The 19,765-nt window shown below is 51.2% G+C and overlaps 1 protein-coding gene across 1 annotated transcript in view; it reads left to right on the top strand.

The window, feature by feature from the left end:
- COL6A3 (collagen type VI alpha 3 chain) overlaps positions 1–18,471 on the top strand; it is an 89,518-nt gene extending 71,047 nt beyond the window's left edge. The window contains exons 38-45 of the mRNA XM_075530382.1: positions 814–910; positions 2,204–2,902; positions 5,510–5,612; positions 6,855–7,438; positions 8,056–8,319; positions 9,988–10,086; positions 16,727–16,891; positions 17,654–18,471. Of these exons, the coding sequence (XP_075386497.1) occupies positions 814–910; positions 2,204–2,902; positions 5,510–5,612; positions 6,855–7,438; positions 8,056–8,319; positions 9,988–10,086; positions 16,727–16,891; positions 17,654–17,694 (2,052 nt within the window). The 3' untranslated portion in view covers positions 17,695–18,471. The remainder of the gene's footprint in view (positions 1–813; positions 911–2,203; positions 2,903–5,509; positions 5,613–6,854; positions 7,439–8,055; positions 8,320–9,987; positions 10,087–16,726; positions 16,892–17,653) is intronic.
- The last annotated feature ends 1,294 nt before the right edge of the window (positions 18,472–19,765 follow it).

The following is a 19,765-nucleotide window of genomic DNA, read 5'->3' on the forward strand; positions in this document are numbered from 1 at the left end:
TTGCATGTTCTATGGGTCCACCCTCATCAAAGGGGTAGCTGTGTCATGGCTGCCATGTTTATTCTGCCAAACTGTGGGTTAAGGTGAGCAAGGGCCCTCGGGCTTGAGCATCAGTCTCACATTTGGGAAGCCAGACACACGAGAACATGTCGTTTGGTAACAAAGTTTCCATGTGATTGGCAGGTCATTCCCTGGCAGGTAGGACCCTGGGATGGGTGGGGCTTTAGGGTCTGAGAAGATATTCCTTCACTTGCTTTACCATTGCTTCCCTTTCCAAACCTGGGAGATGGGGGTGGATGGGATAACCTTTGCCAACTCAGATTATGATTGCTGAACAGAGTGGTGCCAGTCAAGCCCCCACTATTAGCTAGAGGACATGCCAGCCACTTTGTAGGTGTCATCTAATTTACGTCTCCAAATAAACCCACTAAGGAGGAACCGTAATTTCCATTTTACAGGTAAGGAGACTAAGCCCCAGAAAGGACAGGTCATTTTTCTTCAGGTCAAGCAGAACCCTGTACAAGAAGGACTGAAACTAGTTCATCTCATCAGAATAAAATCTACATTGTTCTGTTGTACATAATGGCTCCTCCCACCCCCCCCTTCCCTCTTGAAAAAATAATGGAAGGAGGGAAGGAAGGACCGAAGGACAGGTGGGAGGGAGGGAAGGAGAGAATCTGGAATGAAGCACACACAGACCAAGTCTGGAAGACCCTGTTGTGCTGGAGAGCTTGGTTGATGGCCATAACTTTGGTCGATGTTCAGCTGTGCTTTTAAATAACTGCTTGTCGTGTGCATTCCTGTGTGAACCAGATCAATAACACCGCAGTGGGACATGCGCTCGTTCTACCTGCTCAGAGGGATCTCTCCGACTTCCTGAAGAATGTCCTGACTTGTCACGTATGTCTAGGTAAGGCGTCTCTCTCTCCAGGAGCAATAATGAGGGGCATGCACCCAAAGGCTTGGGAGGGAATGATTATGAACTGTAGGAATAACTTGAGTTCAATTAATATGAATCAAGTCTTGCATTTGCCAGTGTCGGTGCTATCTAAGTAGTTTTGTATTTAAAATGCACTCCCCAAACGAGTCTGATCCTCGATGGAGGGGCAATATGCTTCATAGGTAACCAAAAAGAAGATAAGCTCGGCTTACAGTTCCACCTTGGGGTCCCGAATTTAAATGCATCGTTCTAGTGACTTTTCTAGAACATACTTTTTTTTTGGAGAACTAAAGTAAATTTAAAACAAATTGTACCGTCATGACATGAAGCAGAATTTCAGTTTATGATTTGATTCTTCATCAAATAAGTCGTGGGTAACACAGTCTGAGAGCCGGCCACCATGCGGGCTTTGTTGCGGTTCTTGTCAGAGGACGTGCTCAGTCCTCGACATCTGCCTGACAGTTGGCATGATCACCTCTCCCGTCGTGGTTCTTGTGTCCAGCCACTGCATGCAGGGTCTCCCTCCCCTTTTTGTTGGCCAAATGTGATGTCCAGTTTTAGCAGTAGATGCGTCCAATGACATGCTCAAAGCAGAACCTTGAATCGGCTCCGCTGGACTCGGGCATGGGTGATGAATTGACATCAGCATAGGGCTAATTTTGTAGATTATGGGTGAACTGAAACTCTAATGGCAATGGAAACAATTCTGGGTCAAAGCCCTGTGAGAAATGTAGTCCACCCTCTTAGAAAACAAGGGCAGCGTGGTTTCTGCAGCGTCATCAAAATCCTTGGCTAGTTGAGTTGAAGATCACGTTGCCCTTCTTGAAGATGGCGGTTGTGCACCGGGACTGTGAGTGTGTGGTGCTCTCCACTGTCCTGGCAATGATCTAATCATCCAAGTGAATTCTGAAAGAATTCTCTCTGCCTCTTCTGAGTCTCCCAGTCCAGCGTGTTGACCCACCATCTTTCCCGTTCCAGCTAGCATTCCACATCACCCATTTTCCAAAGTAGGGTCTGTTCTGGATTTGCTTCTTTGGCCTGTGGGAACCCATTCGAAACCCTGGTTCTAAGCGCATGAGCTGGTCTTTCCACCATAGCAAGGACCTTTCTGGTTGTATGTTTTGGGGGGTGGATTTGCTCCACAAGACGTGAATGGCAGTGACAATTTTAATGGCCTCAGGTTCCTAGCAGACCTCTGAGCGGTCACCCCCTCCCCACCCCATGGGATTCACAGAGTAACGGGGTCACCATGCTTCTTTCTAGACATTTGCAACATTGACCCGTCCTGTGGATTTGTCAACTGGAGGCCCGTGTTCAGGGACAGGAGGGCGGCCGGTAGCGACGCGGACATCGACATGGCCTTCATCTTGGACAGCTCGGAGTCGACCACTCTGTTCCAGTTCAATGAAATGAAGAAGTACATCACCTACCTGGTCAGGCAGCTGGACCTGAGTCCAGACCCCCAGACCTCGCAGCACCTGACGAGAGTGGCGGTGGTGCAGCATGCGCCCTACGCCTCGGTGGGGGCCAGCAGCGTGCCGCCCGTGAAGGTGGAGTTCTCCCTGACCGACTACGGCTCCAGGGAGCAGTTGGTGGAGTTCCTGGGCAGTCGCATGACCCAGCTGCAGGGCACCAGGGACCTGAGCCGCGCCATCGAGTACACCATCGAGAATGTCTTCGAGAGCGCACCGAACCCCCGGGACCTGAAGATCGTGGTTCTGATGCTGACGGGCGCGGTGCAGAAGCAGCAGCTGGAGGAGGCCCAGCGAGCCATCCTGCAGGCCAAATGCAGGGGCTACTTCTTCGTGGTGCTGGGCATCGGCCGCAAGGTGAACATCAAGGAGGTGTATGGCCTCGCCAGCGAGCCCAACGACGTCTTCTTCAAGCTGGCCGACAAGTCCACCGAGCTCAACGAGGAGCCCCTGATGCGCTTCGGCCGGCTGCTGCCCTCCTTCGTCGGCAGTGAGTCCTGCGTCCAGCCTGGGGGGCAGGGCGGGAGTTGGGCACGGGGGTGGGGGAGGGGGTGTATGTAGGCAAGGACAGCACATATGCTGATGTGAGCCCATCACTCCTGCAACAAACGCACGAACAGCTGCTACACGCAGACACTCTTTTAGGGCCCGAGACAGCTGTGAGCCACTCAGACCAGTCTGTTACCATGTGTTATTCTGAGTAGACTAGAGAAACAAATTCACAAACAGGCATATGTATATAAGAGAGGATTTTATACAAAGGGTAATTATACATTAAGAAAGCATTCCAACCCAGTCCAGTCCAAGCCCAGAAGTCTGATTAGCCCATATGTCTGATACCAATCTATAACGTCCTCTTCAGACTCACGAACCACATGCAACGGTGGCAAGTGCAGGACGATCACAGGCCAGTGGGTGGGAAGTCTTTGGATCCAGAGGCGTTGTAAGCATCTCAACTCTGGCAGGGGGCTCCATGTGGCTTCTCCAGCTCCAGGGCACAGGGTCTATCAGCTTAGTGCCATGCATCTGATCAGTAGAGAGTCTCCAAGGGAGTGAGTGTGTATCCCCCGCCTCCAAGGAGTTTCCAGAATTCTCAGGAGAAGGCCATGCCCATACAGAGGCCTCATTGGCTATGATCTGATTGAGAGACTAGACTCCACCCCTTCACTTTGAATCCTCTCAAGTCCCAAATTGACAGCAGATTATGTGACTACCACATACCACTTGTGCTTGGCAATCAATTCTCTGGCTTGGGTTTCCCTGGGCCTTTGTCAGCGAGGCACCCTATACCCACTGTGCCCAGGGGGCTCCCTGTGTCCCTGCTCGCCCTCACCAGGGAGAACCCATGCGTGAGGCCTCCTTAGCATGGCCTGGATGCTGAGCTAGCTTTGTGGGCCCAGCGGGCTCTGTGAAGAGGTGTTGCGTTCACCTGGCACCTTCCTGTTCTCATTGGAGTGAGCCAGATTCAATGCCACCCAGTGAATCTGACTCACAGTGACCCTATGGGATGAGGTAGAATTGACCCGGTGGGTTTCTGAGACTGCTACTTCTTTACGCGGGTAGAAGGCCTTGTTTTCCTTCCGTGGAGTGTGCAGGGGTTTCAAACTGCTGACCCTGTGGTTAGCAGGCCAGTGTCTAACCCACTTTGCCGCCAGGGCTCCCGGGCACCAGAGTGGACTCAAGGGAAAGCATTGAACCCATGAGGTGGGGTGTGGAAAGATGAAATAAGCACATGGCTATGAAACCCACTGTGCATTATAATGGACTCAATGGCTCCGAATTCGGTTCGGGACACGACACGTCCAAGGAGCCCTGTTGGCACGGTGGCTAGTGGCCAAGTCAGTGGTTCGCATCCACAAGCCGCTCCTCGGGGAGAAAAAAGAGGCTATCAACCCCCCCTAAAGCTTTCCGCAGGGGGAGTTCCGCTCTGTCACATGCAGAGCTGTGAGCCGGGATGGATCAGATGCTGGTTTGGTGTGTTCTACGGAACCTCTGTTAGTTAATAAAACACGGAGGTCTAAGGCAAGTCAGTCCTGTTTGCGGAAGACACAGTGGATGGTGCGTGGAGCTGCTAATTGCCAAGTTCAAACCCACCAGCTGCTCCTTGGGAGAAAGATGGGGCTGTCTGCTCCTGTAAAGAGCTGCAGCCCAGGGAAGCCGACAGCGGTGCCTGAGGCCTGTCTGGAAGCAAGGCTATGAGAACCAGCTTGATGGCGGTGGGTGATGCCCGTGAAGAACCAGGGCGAATGGAAGCAAAGGGAAGCCTACAAGGGCACTCAGGGCCGTCGTCCCTGCCCTCAGATTTTCAAAAAGAAAGAAAAAAGATCAAGGAAAAAGAGATTTTAAAAAGATGTGTTAAGGAAAGCAATGGGGAAATATTAAAAGCAACCTGATTATAATTTAGGCTCCGGAGCCTGGAGTTTATTAAATTGGCCACTTGAGATTTCCTCTTTCTCATACTGAGTGGCATCTTAACCTCCTGGTTCAAATATCACCGTGTGGAAGCTTCAGAATGAAACAACACACACACACAAATAAAACAAACAAACAACTTCCTCCCCCTTTTTCCCAAACTCACAGCCATCAAGCCCATTCTAATTCACAGAGACCCAACGGGACAGGGTAGAACTGCCCCTGTGGGATTTTGAGACTGTCACTCTTTAAAGGGGGTAGAAAGCCTCATCCTTCTCTTGTAGAGCGGCTGTTGGTTTAGAACTGCTGACCTTGTGGTGAGTAACCCCACATATAACCACTATGCCATCAGGATCACTACTTAGATGGTTACTCTGCTCATTATAACACAGGAGTCATAGTACCTCATGGTCCCAGAGCAAAACACCAAGCCCACTGCCATCGAGCTGATTCACTCTCCTAATGACCCTGGACTGGGTCTCGAGACTGTGAATCCTTACAAGAGCACTCAGCCGGTCTGTTTCCTGAGGAAACAGATGAAAATAAGAAAACACAACCCCGAATGTTGAAAATCACATCCGTGGGGCCGCCTTGTATGGGATTCAGTGAACTCATTATAGACGGTTGTAATGGGTACGCGATTCAAACAACGCTGAAATGTTTTTCGCTCCCCTTTCCTCTGCAGGCGAGAATGCGTTTTACTTGTCTCCAGACATCAGGAAGCAGTGTGATTGGTTCCAAGGGGACCAGCCAGTGAGGACTTCTGTGAGATTTGGGCACAAGCAAGTGTAAGTGGCCGTGACCTTTGGCTCGACCATCAGGGGTCCAGGAAGGATTACAGAGACCCACGGACCATCGCCTACCTTTATGGGCGAGGACATGCCGTCCCAGGGAACACAACTTCCCAAAGGCCAGGAGCGAAGGAAGGAGTTGAAGGAGTATTATAAGCCACATAACACACAAAACGAGCTTTAGAGCACACGGGCTAAGGGTTCCTAAAGATTACCGAGGCTGCCTGCTCCCGTAAAGATGGACAGTCTCAGGAAACCCACCAGAACCATTCTATTCTGTTTTCCAAAGACCAGTCGGCTGACTCACAGCACCTCTACAAGACAAGGCAGAACTGCCCCGAGGGCTCCTGAGACTGGAACTTTCACGGGAGTAGAAAGCCTCATTTGGCTCCTTGAACCCTTTGGTGACTTCAAACTGCTGGCCTGGTGGTTGGCAGCCCAGTGCATAACCACTGGACTTCCAGTGGGCTCTTCTCCACACCTGCCTTACAGGGTCACTATGCAGGAGGCCTGGTGGCCAGGGCTATGCATTGGGCCGCTAACTACAGGGTCAGCAGTTCAAAACCCCAGTTGTTCCTCAGGAGAAAGATGTGGTTTTCTACTCCTGCAAAGATTCATAGTCTTGGAGACTCACAGGGGCAGATCCACCCTGTCCTGTGGGGTCACGCTGAGCTGGGACAGACGTAATGGCCGTGTGTTTCTGAAACAGTAGCTTTGGGCCAGAGTCCATTGTGACACGGCGACCCATGTGGCTTTTTTTTTCTTTCAGAAATAGTTCACCAGGCCTTTCTCTCTTTTCTTTTTGAATTAAAAGATCATTCACAGCTCTTATAACAATCCACACATCAATCACATCGAGCATATTTGTACTTAGGTTGCCATCATTCTGTTCTCAACAGGCACTTTCTATTTGAGCCTTTGGAATCAGCTTTCTTCCTCCCCTCCCATCCTTGTGACCCCTTGAAAAATGATAAATAATTATTATTTTCATATCTTACACTGACTGCTGTCTCCATTCCCCCACGGTTTCATGGAGGGGGTGGTTATGTGTCCATCAGTGTGATCAGTTGCCCATTCCTCCCCTCCTCTTTCTTCCAAGCACCTCTGCATGGACTCAAACCTCTGACCTTGGGGTGAGCAGTGAGTGTTTTCCACATGTGCACCCCTCAAAGATGCCCCGTTCAGACTATAGCTGCGTGTCTGTAGGGCTGGGTGGTAACACGGAATTTGTTTTCACAGCCACGTCCCAAATAATGTTACCTCGAATCCCACAACCAAGCCGACGACCACCACGAAGACAGTGACCACAGAGACAAAGCAGGCCACCATCGTGAATCTGCCACCTGCCCGGCCGGCCGCTGCCAAACCCGCCCCTGTGAGGCCTGCCGTGGTCAGGCCCGAGGCTCCGAAGACAGCCACTGTGCGGTCAGCTGCCCCGAAGCCTGCAGCCCCGAAGCCAGCTTCTGCGAAGCCTGTGGCCGCCGCCAAGCCTGTGGCTGCCACAAAGCCCGTGGCCGGCACCAAGCCTGTGGCCGCTGAGAAGCCCATGGCTGCCGTGAAACCAGTGGCCACTGCAAAGCCTGTGGCTGCCGTGAAACCAGTGGCCACTGCAAAGCCAGTGGCTGCCGTGAAACCAGTGGCCACTGCAAAGCCCGTGGCTGCCGTGAAACCAGTGGCCGCCGAGAAGCCCATGGCTGCCGTGAAACCAGTGGCCACGGCAAAGCCCGTGGCCCCGCTGAAGCCTGCAGCCCTGAAACCTGAGGCCAGTAGGCCACAGGTGGCCAAACCCGCTGCGGTCAAGCCAGCCACCACCAAACCCGGGGGTAAGAAGTCCGAGCAGGGCTGCGGGGACTAACGATGCCCTCCTTTCGGTCCCCAGGGGGTGCTCTCAGGGCTTGTTTACAAAGCACCAGGGCTGCTGACCTGTTCACAGCCCCCAGGTATCGGCGGGCATCTACGTCTGCGTCTGGGTGGGTTGGATCCTTTGACTTTCCAGGTGGGGCAGACGGGCAAGTGTGTTGACCTCTCTGTCTGGGGGACCTCAGTGTCGCCCTTGAGCCGATGGTGACATGTCGGTGGGGAGCTGGGCCCCCTGGCAGTTTCAGAAGATGGCCCGGTCTTTGGGAGGATGTGATTCCCTAACCTTAGCACCACGTCCCCAGAAGTGCACGTCTGTTTAGGAAGCAGTCGGAGTAGCGTCGGTTGGTTTTCCTGCACCTGTACTTAGCTGCACACCAAACCCACTGCCTCTGAGTCCATTCTGATTCAGAGAGGCCTTGTAGGACAGGGTGGGACTGCCCCTTTGGGTTTCTGAGGCTGTGACTCTTTACGGGAGTAGAGATCTTCGTCATCCCTCCAAGGAGAGTTTTGAACCGTGGACCTTGTGGTTAGCCACCCGATGTGTAACCCTCTCTGACCTTGGTTTGGGTTTCCCTTGCAGTGAGGCTGCCCCGAGAAGTCCACGTGTCGGAGGTCACAGACAACAGTGCCAAGCTTCGCTGGGACCGGCCAGAGCCCCCCAATCTGTACTTCTATGACCTCACCGTGACAGCGGCCTATGACCAGTCCCTGGTTCTGAAGCAGAACCTCACGAGCACAAATCGGGTCATCGGAGGTCTGCTTTCAGGACACACCTACCACGTGTCCGTGGTCTGCTACCTGAGGTCCCAGGTCAGGGCCATCTACCAAGGCAGCTTCAGCACAAGTGAGTGTGTAGTTCTTTCATGAGTTTACTCGGCTGGAGAGACACGCGAGTAAGAACAAGTTCCCAAGGGTTCAGTCATACACCGACTTTATTAAACCATAGAATCAAAGGTTTGTCCTGGGCCAGCTAATGGAGGGTGCCAGGCCCACTGGCCTGAGTGCGACCGCACACCACCCATAATTGAAATCAAAGTCACTGCCATCGAGTCGTTGCTGACTCAAAAGTCACTCGATAGGACAGGGTAGAAGAACTGCCCCCTGAGTATTGAGCCGCTGGTGGTTTTGAACAGCTGACCTTGCAGTTAGCAGCCAACAGCGTAACTCCTTTGCCACGGACATGCCACGCAGCACCGGGAAAATGTGTCCTTGTGACCTTGGGACCAAGAGGAGGTCAAGGGTGAACTAGTCGTACCAGGCTTGCCTTGCACACAGGAAACGCAGGCTGTGTGCCTGGCCAGATGCCTGGTCACCGCCGTCTGTCTGTGGAGGCTAGCGAGTTGCTAGGAGGTGGAACAGGTTTTAGGGGAACTAGCAGATTCCAAAATGCAGGCAGCAGAAACCCTGCAGGTCACCAGGGCCCCAGCCTAAAGCCCGTGTGGGGATGGAGCTAGGCAGGCAGCATTTCCTTCTGCCGGGCGTGGTGTTGCCATCCATGTGGACAGCTGACAGTGACCATCAGGAAGGAACCCTTTCCTGCCCACCACCCCTTCCACGTGTCCTCAGTGGTTCTGGGTTCAGTGAAACGAAAACAGCAAGATGAGTCTCACAGTGGCCTTAGGGGGAGTTGGGGAAGTCTCCCTACCCAGGGGTCCCAAGATATCCACAGCCTCTTCAGAAAGTTCCCTGCCCTGGCCCCACTGCAAAAGAGCTCTGGTGGCCCAGTGGGTTAAGCATGGGGCCCAATAACCAGAGGGTTGGGACCCACTAGCTACTCCTCAGCACCAAGATGCTTCTGCAAAAGATGACCTCTGGGTACTCTCTGGGGGCGTCTGCTCTGCCTTGCAGGGTAGCCGTGCATTGGGATGGGCTTGATGGCAAAAGCCTGCCTTTGTCCCCTGTCATCCGCTCCATGGGGTGCCTTTCTCGTGACTCATCCTTTCTCATCTCTGAAGTTCTTCCGGATCTCCTCTCGCAGCCTTTGGGGGTTCCACTGCTCCCAGAGTGTGGAGAGGAAGCTTGTTTCCCCTTTCGTTCAGCTCAAGGAAAGAGAATCCCTGCCAGTTGCCAGACAAGGAGCATACCAATCCATAAAGAGATGAGTCCCAAGGACTGTCCATCCATAAGAAGTTGAGTCCCAAGGACCAATCCATCCATAAAGAGATGAGTCCCAAGGGCCATCCATCCATAAAGACATGAGTCCCAAGGACCAATCCATCCATAAAGAGATGAGTCCCAAGAACCAATCAATCCATAAAGAGTTGAGTCCCAAGGACCTATCCACACAAGACAGCAGGCAAGAGTCTGTGGGGGAATGAGCGAAGAGGTGTTCAGGAGCTCCTGGATGGCCTCAGACAGACAGATGGACCCACGTTGCAGATCCTCCACGATTAGTGTCTGTAGCTACTCCTCAGGTCTCTGTGGCATGAGAAGGTCTTTTCATGACGGGTTTATTCCACCAGCTCTTCCAGTTCTGATCAACTGACCAGCTGTAACCACTTTCCCTTCCTAGAGAAAACCCAGCCTCCACCTCCACAGCCCGCAAGGTCTGCCTCCAGTTCCAGCATCAATCTGATGGTGAGCACGGAACCTCTGGCCGGTACCCAAACAGGTGAGCTGTGACCTCATTACATCCTTTGGGGGCATGGGGAGATGTCCTCTTTCCAAACTGGTGAGCTGCAGATGCCTTTTAGTCCATTCCTCTAACTAAGGCCTAGGTCTCAGACCAGGCATGACTTCTGTGGGGTAAGGTTCCAGGTCACTTCTGCCAGGCCCAGTCTGGTCTTCTTCCAAGCAAGCATGGCCACTTACCTCGCCTGTCAGCAGGCTCCTAAGGGAAATTGGACCGTTGCTTGGGGGACTGGAGCCAGCAGTTCATGTCCTGTTCGTCCTCTTCTGATGCTCCCCTCTTGAGGCTGGGGATCACTGCGGTCTGCCAAGCTGAACAGAGGGTTTAATGCACCCAGTAATTTAAGCCGATAAAAACTGGCTGAGAAACACACCAGGCAGCTCGATCGGGCCTGTGAGGTTGGCGTTTGGATGTGAGCCATGACTGTCCTGGGCCTCACCCCTTAGCATGCCTTCTGGTCCAGTCTGCTATTCCCTGCCTTGTGTGTGAGAGTCCCCAGAGCGTTTGTACATCTTTCATGTTCCACAGACCGTCCCGTGGCGTGACTCAGGACCTGACTGCGCCCACAACTTGTGTCCCTGGGAGTAGGACTGGGACCCTTATTCAGCCAAACCTGAGCTCAGATGTCTCACTCACAGAAACCCCATCATTCAAAGAGTGGGTGTGTCTGGCTGCTTGGTAACGGGGAGGGGCAGTGGAAAGAGGAAGGCCCTGGACAAGGTGGATAGACACAGCGGCTGCAGCCGTGGGCTCAGACCTCGGGCACGATTGTGAGGGTGGCCTAGGCCCGGGTGGGGTTTCGTTCTGTTGTGCATGGGCTGGCTGAGTCGGAACCGACGGATGGCACCGAACCCCCACCCCCAGCCCCAGCCCCAGGAGCAGACGTCGTCACTGATGTCTCTGCTTTGCGTTTGGAGGGGCTGTCGCTGGCATGCTTCATGGGATTGCTATGTCTATATAACAAAAAGCCATCATGGTGACCCTGTCAGACAGAGTAAAGCCACCCCAGAGGATTTCCAAGGCTGTCATATTGACCACAGGCCTCTTAGTGAGTAGACACCCTTAGCCCTAGGCCACCAGGGCTCTTGGATGTCTATTTATTCATGCATATTTGGGCTCACACTGACCCTATTGGACAGAGTAGAACTGCCCCTATGGGTTTCAGACACTACATTTTTATTGGAGTAGAAAGCCCTCTTTCTCCCAAAGGTCAGCTGATGGTTTTGAACTGATGGCTTTGCAGTGAGCAGCCCAAGACATAAACCACTAGAACATCACGGCTACTTGAGTCAAAATTGACTTCCTGGCAGGGAGCGCCGTCCATGTACAGCTCGCTATCTATATGTCAGGTGTGCGGCCAGGTAGAGGATCAGTAAAAGTGGAGGGAACCCTCCTCCGTGAGCTGGATGGACACAAGGGCACCCACCGTGGTCTCCCACCTGTCAGTGATGACGGGGGTGGTGCAGGGCCGGGCAATGATTCTGTGTTGTACGTAAGGTCACTCCGTGTGGGAGCCAACTTAATGGCCACACACAATGATCACGTAAGTCATGGGATCACAAGTCAGGCAGACATCGGTCCCTGACCAAGCCAGTGTAGAAACTGTAAAACTATTATACACACCAATGTGTGATCAGGGTGAATCAACGAACTACATATAGAACTACTTTTAAGCTTTAAGTTTGTTTTGGAGAGCATGTTGAATTAGCCTGCGTAAGAGGGCACCGTATGCGTTCTCAGACCCTTCTACTGTTTCCAGTGGAAAGATGGACAGAGGAAGAGAAAATTCCCTACTCCTGATAAACTCTGGGACAGCTCAGCACTTTATGGTGGATTGGGTAGCTAAGCTACTCACCCTGCAAAAATTGAATACAGAGAATTCATGAAAAAAAAAAGTTCTGAATTTTCACTAAGAAGTAAGGCTCTGGAATGAAGGCTAGGATGGAGACGGATCCTTGGAATGGAAGTCTTGAAGCTTTTGATTTCTCATAACCATTTCTGTTCGTCTCGCATCGAGGGCCATGGGTAACTTTTGCTCCCTGTGAAATGGGTCCCCTAGTCCCTAACCCACTTCGCTTCATCCGAGGATGAAGCCACTCTTCGGCTGCTCACACGTGTTTCATCCCAGAGAGAAGCCACAGGGACGCAGCAGGGGCCATCAAAGTGGTCCATAACCTCCTTTTCATGCCGTGTCTCCACGGTCACCTTGAAGACTCCTAGGGGAACCTCTCTGATGACCCGAGTCAAGATAGATCAAACTCTGATTTCAAAGCCACTACAGTGTCGTGCATGCTTCCCGACTCCGGACAAACACCTGCTTTTGTAACATGCTGTTGTTGTTAGGCGCTGTGCCATCGGTTGTGACTCGTAGCAACCCTGTGCACCAGGACGAAGCACTCAGCTGCCCTGCCCCATGTCAATCCTTAGAGTTGTCCTTATGTTGGAGCACAGGGGAGTCAGCTGTCTGACAAATGCAGGGCTTCGTGGTGAGGAGATGACTTGGGGTCAACTGGACAGTGAAACTTGGGCATGCCCTGACGTCCTTATTTGAGGTCCAGAAGGGACAAGCGGATGCAAACAGTGTTTTTTCAAAGTCAACAGCCCAGTCTTTACACCAGACTCTGGCTGGGCTGTTTTGTGTCATTTCTCAATGTTGTGTCCTCAGGTTCAGAACCGGGAGCATGTCTTTAATCCTGCTCCCTAACATTTCCCACTCCATTCTCCATCAGGAGAGAAGGGTTTTTTCAAAATGAGGTTTATGTTTTCTTTCGAGGCTGCCGATAGTGTGACAAGTTGTTCTTGTTTGTACCGATTGGTGAAGACCCTCCAACTTGTCAACGTGTATGTTCTCTCACCATTGCACGTGTCTGTGTGTGTGTGTGCAAAGTGGACTCACAAAATGTACCTTGGGCATCATCACAAAGTAAATTCTAAATTCTTGGCTCATCCATTCATGTTGAAGAAGAGTTTCAATGTCCAGAACTGCCAAACCGATGAACAAAACACGCTGCATTTTGGAAATGAGCCACCTGAAGACCAGTCACAGCAGAAACTGTCATCTTAGGTACTGTGGAGTCCATTCCAGCTCACAGTGGCTCTAAGCCACCGGAGCGAAACACAGCCCAGTTCTGTGCCATCCTCACGACGGTTGCTGTGTTTGAGCGGCCATGATGGCCACTGTGTCTCATCTCATTGGGGGCTTCCCCAGGGTCTGGTTCCTCCTGACAACATGTCCGATATCCATGGCCTGAAGCACGCCACTTTGTACACACTTATCTTGGTTCTGGAGCAATGCACGCCCCGACAGCTTACTTTTCAAAGTCTAAGCAACGTCATTCGTTCCCATCATGACACTGATGGAATTGGAATGCGACCTGTGATGGACTGGCAGTGCTTTGTACTGCTCAACAGAACCTAAAGCCATGGTGCATCCCAAAGTCAAGATGCCTTAGCATTGGTGGAAGGCACCGTGTGACTGACTGCCCTCCAACCAAAGGTCTAGCATTGGCTACCACCACGTGAAGTCGTGGAGGAAAATCCTGACTTCATGTGAATAATAATTTAAGAGTCAACTGAGCCCACAAGTTAAAGTAAACGACATCCCTACAAATATTTGTTCTACTTGGGCCAAGAGACATAGCTACCTTCAAAGCCACTTGTTTATAGCTGCATGAGAGAAAATCCATGTTTGTTGCCATGTTTGGATCATGATGTTTCTCAGAGCCTATACATCTATATATATATATATATATATATGTGTGTATGTTTATACATACACACATATAAAAGTCTTTTAAAAAAAGGTCTATTGGCTAAGAAATGTGGAGCGACGGGCCTGAAGCATAACCACAATGACTTGTAAAACAAGGTTAAAAATATCAAAACGTTTCCTTGGTATTTCCCAAGCTAATCAACCCTCAAAAAAATAGAAGGTAAGGCTTTGTTGATGTTGTGGTTGTTGTCTATTTAAACAGACCATCCAGGCTTTCTAGCTTTGGAAATTGTTTCTCCTGTCAACAAAGTCTGGCCCTGAGGCCGTTAAGCTGTTCCCCCGTGCACATTAAATGGACGAGGAACATATTGACTGCAGCAGCGTACACTCACGCCCCCCCCCCCCTCCTTTCGCTCAAGGAAACCCTGAGGAGGTTGGAGGAAGTCCAAGTCAGCTTTTTACAAATGCTTTCCCGCCCTACGGGAATCTCAACCCGGGAGAAGGCGCTCACCATCTCCCTACAGAAGAGAAGAGACGTTCTCCTTTGCCCAGCTTGACGGAGGCAGACCGCCTCCTCTTTCTCAGGAGGAGTGACTGGTGGGCTTGAACTACTGACTTTGCACTTAGTGGACCTGTGCTTAACCCCCGGCACCACTAGGGCTTCTTAGAAAGAGGCAGCATTTCCTAATTTACCGTATTTTCTGTTTCAAAGAATAAGATCTACATAGTCTTTCCTGCTAACAGAACAAGTAGATGGCCATTGCGAGGCATTGAATCTACATGATTCCCATTGGACGGTCACTGGTGGCCGTAATTCGGGACTTAATGTGTGTCCTGACCCACACTTGTATGAATGTAACGGACTTACCCCGGAGGCACCCCGGAGGACAGGATAGCACTGCTTCTGGGGTTTCTGAGACTGGAAACCTTCACCAGGGCAGACAGCCTTCTCCTCTTCCTGTGGAGCGTCTGGTGGGTTCAAACCGCTGACCCTGTGGTTGGCAGCCCAACACCTATTGCACCACATCTGCCCGACCAGCAGAGCTCTCCCCGCAGGGTGCCTGGGTCGGGGCTGGCTGATGGAGTCTGGTTCATAAGGGGCCCAGAGCATGGACACTGACTAGCCAGTGCAGAAGGCTCAGGCTGAAGGACATGTGAAGCAAGTACATTAGAACAGCTCGGACCATTGGATGTGTCTTGGGGAGGAAGAAGGGGGCATGAAGAGGTGACCATTTGGCCTGGGTCCTCAACTGACAAGGAAACGCACCCACCAACAAGTAAAACGTTTTGTTGGCTGGATGACTTTGACTTCCTTAGATCCGCCCCTGACAGGCCTGGGGTGGCCACCACCTCCTCCTCATATTGGCCCATTTGGGAGCAAGAAGGCTGTTGTCCCTACTGACCCATCATTTCACTTCGGCTTCATTGGGCGGCTCCAAGCCTTTCTGAGCCTCTGTGAGAGTTTGGGAGCAGGAGGCGCAGTGTGGAGACCTCCACTGCCCTTCCCAGCTGGGTGACAGTTTCTCCCCAGGGACCCATGGAGGGTGCTAACCCCTTTCCGGGCCCTCACTCCCCTGGCCACTTGGGGTCTTGTTCATCATGGCTGGCTCAAGCTTTGATGCTCCCCCTGTGACTCGAGTGTACCTCTTATCTGCAAGCAGTGAGCCTCCTGGCGCAGCTGTGGGTCAGGCAGATAGAAACCATGGGTTTCTGGAAGATCCGTCCACGTCAGCTACTCACGTTGTCGGCATGCAGTGTTATCAGCTCCCGGGAGTCTTATCTACAGGAGGGTCACGTCTTCCCAGCTTTCGGATAGCAGTAGGCTTCCAGGCCTCAATTTGAGGTTTGCCAGAAAGCTCTGCGAACAGTTGTGACTGTGTGAACTGGGGGATGGGGTGCCCCCTAGGCACAGCGGAGGCTGGAGAGCTCTCGGGACAGCTGGCCTCCGTCACAAGCGTGCTCTTAAAGCAGGAGCTTCGTAACTAGAGAAAGAATGCTGCCCTGCTTCAAGGTCGCTTTGCTAGGTGACAGTTTGCTCTTGTGAAATGTACGTCATCCTTTTCACTGAATTGTTTTATTTGGCAGGCCACAGAGGCTGGGTCTCTCTCTCTCTCTCTCTCTCTCTCTCTCTCTCTCTCTCTCTCTCTCTCTCTCTCTCTCTCTCTCACACACACACACACACACACACACACACACGCCACTTTAACTTTCATTTTCTTGGCTGGTGGTGAAGAAATGCCTGACTTTGGAAGTGCTGTTTAATTGTTCACCCCGCCCCCCGCCCCCACTGCAAGGAGTAGACAGCAGCAAAGATTTTAAAATTCAGTCTCTTCTTTGGTGATTTACAATGGAAGGAATTGGGGAAAATAAAATTAAAATTAAAGGGTCAATGATCAAAAAAGGGTCAGGTGGGGGAAAATTCATTTCATTTTTAATGATCAGCTAGGGTGTAGTGGGATACATGTTGGGCTGTTAACCACAAGGTCAGCAGTTTGAAACCACCAGCCGCTCCTCTTTAGAAAGACGAGGCTTTCTCTTTCTGCGAAGAGTTACAGTCTCAGAAATCCACACAGGCACTTCTACCCCACCTTACGGGGTCACTATGAATTGAATCATCAACTCGATGGGGATTCTGAGTAGGACTTTGAATAATGGTATGGCTGTCATTGGTGTCACCGTCTGCAGCTGCAGCTTCTAAAGTGATTTTCAACAGTGTGGTTGTATGTAATCCTCATGATGTGATATGTGACAATGCCCATTCACCAGGGCGGAGACTGAGTCACGGGAGGGGTAAGAGAACCGAGGGCTCTCCACCCCAGCATCCCTCCAAACCTCCACAGGTCCCTCACACTGAAAGCAGGGTGGTTGGCGTGTTCTACTGATTGCCCTTCCCTGGTCTTGTCATTAAAGATATCTGCAAGCTGCCCAAAGACGGAGGGACCTGCAGAAAATTCGAATTGATGTGGTACTATGATCCGGAGACCAAAAGCTGTGGGCGGTTCTGGTACGGAGGCTGCGGTGGCAACGAAAACAGATTCAGTTCGCAGAGAGAATGTGAAAAGGTCTGCCTTCCCGGTGAGTGCCCCTTCTTTTACCGATGACTTTTGCAAGGGCACCAAGCGATTCTGGTCAAGAATGGAACTTTGGGAACTGTATGACTCAGGCTGATTGTGACAGACTTTGAGTCAGACACTTCCCTGTGCCCTCAGATGGGAAAGAGCTTCCCTTAAAGTCCAATAAAAGTTCTGGAATATTAGTTTTTGATTCTTAGGAACATACTGTGTATTTCCACTTGAAAAAAATTATGTCAACGACGAAACAGGACCGATTAGTTGTCGCTCTTTAGAAATGTCCCCGATTTTATATCAACCATGATTACTGGGGAAATCATATCATGAAGAACTATGGGTAATAACAAAGATAAAGGGCTACCCTATACCTTATTCTAATTCTGCTTCCTATGCATGGTCATGCTGACACTGGGGACCATCCAACATCTCCATTACCTTGGGCAACTCGATTGGTGAAATCGTAAGACTCTCGGAGGCAGAGCCCACAGCCAGTACCAGAACTGAGAGAGTCTCTTTTGGCTCCAGACCCAGTAGATGATGTGGGGTTGGAGGGCAGAATCAGGTTGATGTTGATAGCCTCTCAATCACGAACCTAGAAGGTCATGGGAACCATTGAAGATGTGTGAGCTGAAAAGTGAGATTGGCCATGGCAGCCAGAAGAAGGGAAAGAGTAGTCCCATGACCAACGCAGGGTATCCTTTCTGGTCGGTAATGTCCTTGATCCTTCCTCTCTCTCCCTGTCCTCTCCTCCCCCGTCAATGTCCAGTGCTCGTCAACGCTGGAGCCATCACGGCAATGGGAACTTAGACCTGGCTGACCGGCAACACGTACCTCTGAGAGAAGAAGGAGTTAGTCACCCCCAACTCGTCTTGGCAGAAGCTCTGGGTAGAGATGACCTTGCACGGTGCCATTTCATGCTTCCATCTACACTCGAACTTGGGAGGAGACATTTTCCTGCATGTCCTGCCCATATGGTGCTAACTGTGTCTGTGGACTCACCCCTCCTTGTCTCCAGGCAGTTCCATTTGTATCCCTCGACCAGGTGGAACAGCTACCCACGGCTGGTGTTTATGTGAACCTTTCTATCAAGTCAAGGTCCCCCCTGGAGCTTCCCGTCATGCCTGTTGTTGGCGAATGCCAGGTCTAGAAAATAGCCCTCCACCTCCCAGCTGCTCGGTACCCTTTTGCTTGGTTCCTTCCCTGTCCCCCTTAATCAAGCATAAGCTTAGCTGGAAAGCCTGTGTATGATGAATAAACCAGAGCCCAACTTTTCCACCCCCCGCCCCAGCGCCCCAACTTCCTGGATTTGATTTTGTGTGGAGACCCTTCTTCTAACACCTGCAGTACCCGATCTAGTTAGAAGTAATCAAAGATCCCTTAATCTAGGTGCACTGTTGGGACCAAGTCCTTGATTTAAAACAAAACAAAACGTTTTTACAAAATCACAAGATAGAATATTTTTGGCATCCCTCTCATGTTGTGAGTTTTTTTCCCTTTTTTGTGGGGGTGAGGGTTTAATGTTAATTTTCAAAGTTTTAGGAAATTTATACAAAGAAACTTTTTAATAAAGTATATTGAAAGTGTTGTGGCCTTATGAGCTGTCTTATTTCCTCCACACCAATTCTCAGAGTCATGGACGGTCAGGAGAATCGGGCGCATTCAAGCCCATGGTCAAGGGTCCTACCCTTTGGTGTCAGATCTGTCATCCAGAGGAAGCGTGCTTTCTCAGACGGAACATTAGGAGATCCCATGGTTCTGCCCGTTCTTTCACTAGTGGATTCCAGCCACAGCCTCTGCAGGGTCCCGTGGGTCCCCAATGGGTCCCATCCTTTATTTCAGGAATCCTGGAATCGCCTGGTTGCTTATCTTCCCCCCCCTCCGCCCCCCGCCTTTGAGTTGGAGCCAAGAGTCTCCTCTTTGACATTACTCCTCCCCTGGGATCTAGTTTGCCCTCTCCCATATGAACCGCGATGGGGGATCCCATTTCCCCAGGGCCCTCCTGCTCCTCTGTGCTGGAGTCTCAAAGAGCAAGCATACATTCTTTTTTCCCTCCCAAGGACCTTTCTCCTCTCTTCAGAGATGGTCCAAACCAACTCACAAAACCACTTGAACAATATGAAGGTACATTAAAAGGTACTGGGGTTTGATTCATAAAAGCCAAGGTTCATTCTAAGCAAAACATATAAGTAAGCATGTGATTGGCGGATGGCTGCGGACCATTCCTCACAGTCATGCACGTGTCTTGGTCTCATGAGAGTGCCTGTGACATAAAGGCCGGTGAGAGCAGTGACTTCTCAGGGCACCTCCCAGACCCGTTCGACTGGTTTGATTTCTGGATTCCAAAGACGTGTTTCAATAGGTTTTCAAGATAGACAACCCAGAACCGTCATAGGGCTAATTATGAGGAGGTTTCACGAAAAGGGAAAACTGTACGGATGAGAGAAAGGACGGGAGAGTGGCACCGAGGACGTTTTTCTGTCCCCAAACACACCTGCTCATTTTCAAAGGTCGCGGGACTGTCCTAGGAAAAATCCTTTGGGAAACCTTATTCCAGGTGGGAGATCAGCCTCCACAATCAAACGGGTCCTTGTGGGGGCAGTTATGTAATTGCACGGTAAATCAAAGAAACATCAGGCAAGACATGCAAGGCCGTCCACGATGACCGGAACCAGAGAGAGAGAGGGAATGTGTCCCCTCACAGGATTCTATCATTGGGGGCATGCAAGCCACGTGAAACACATACGTAACAGGAGGGGGTTGTATCGGAGGATCCATGTAGTAGGAAGCTACCTGCGAAACAAGATGGGCTGGTTCTAGAGTGGAGGCGGTGGCTTAACCTTGGTGCTCTCTGAGCTGGCCTGACCTTCAGTGTCACTGA

Source organism: Tenrec ecaudatus, chromosome 13 (genome assembly GCF_050624435.1).
Source record: "Tenrec ecaudatus isolate mTenEca1 chromosome 13, mTenEca1.hap1, whole genome shotgun sequence".
Taxonomy (NCBI): Eukaryota; Metazoa; Chordata; class Mammalia; order Afrosoricida; family Tenrecidae; genus Tenrec; species Tenrec ecaudatus.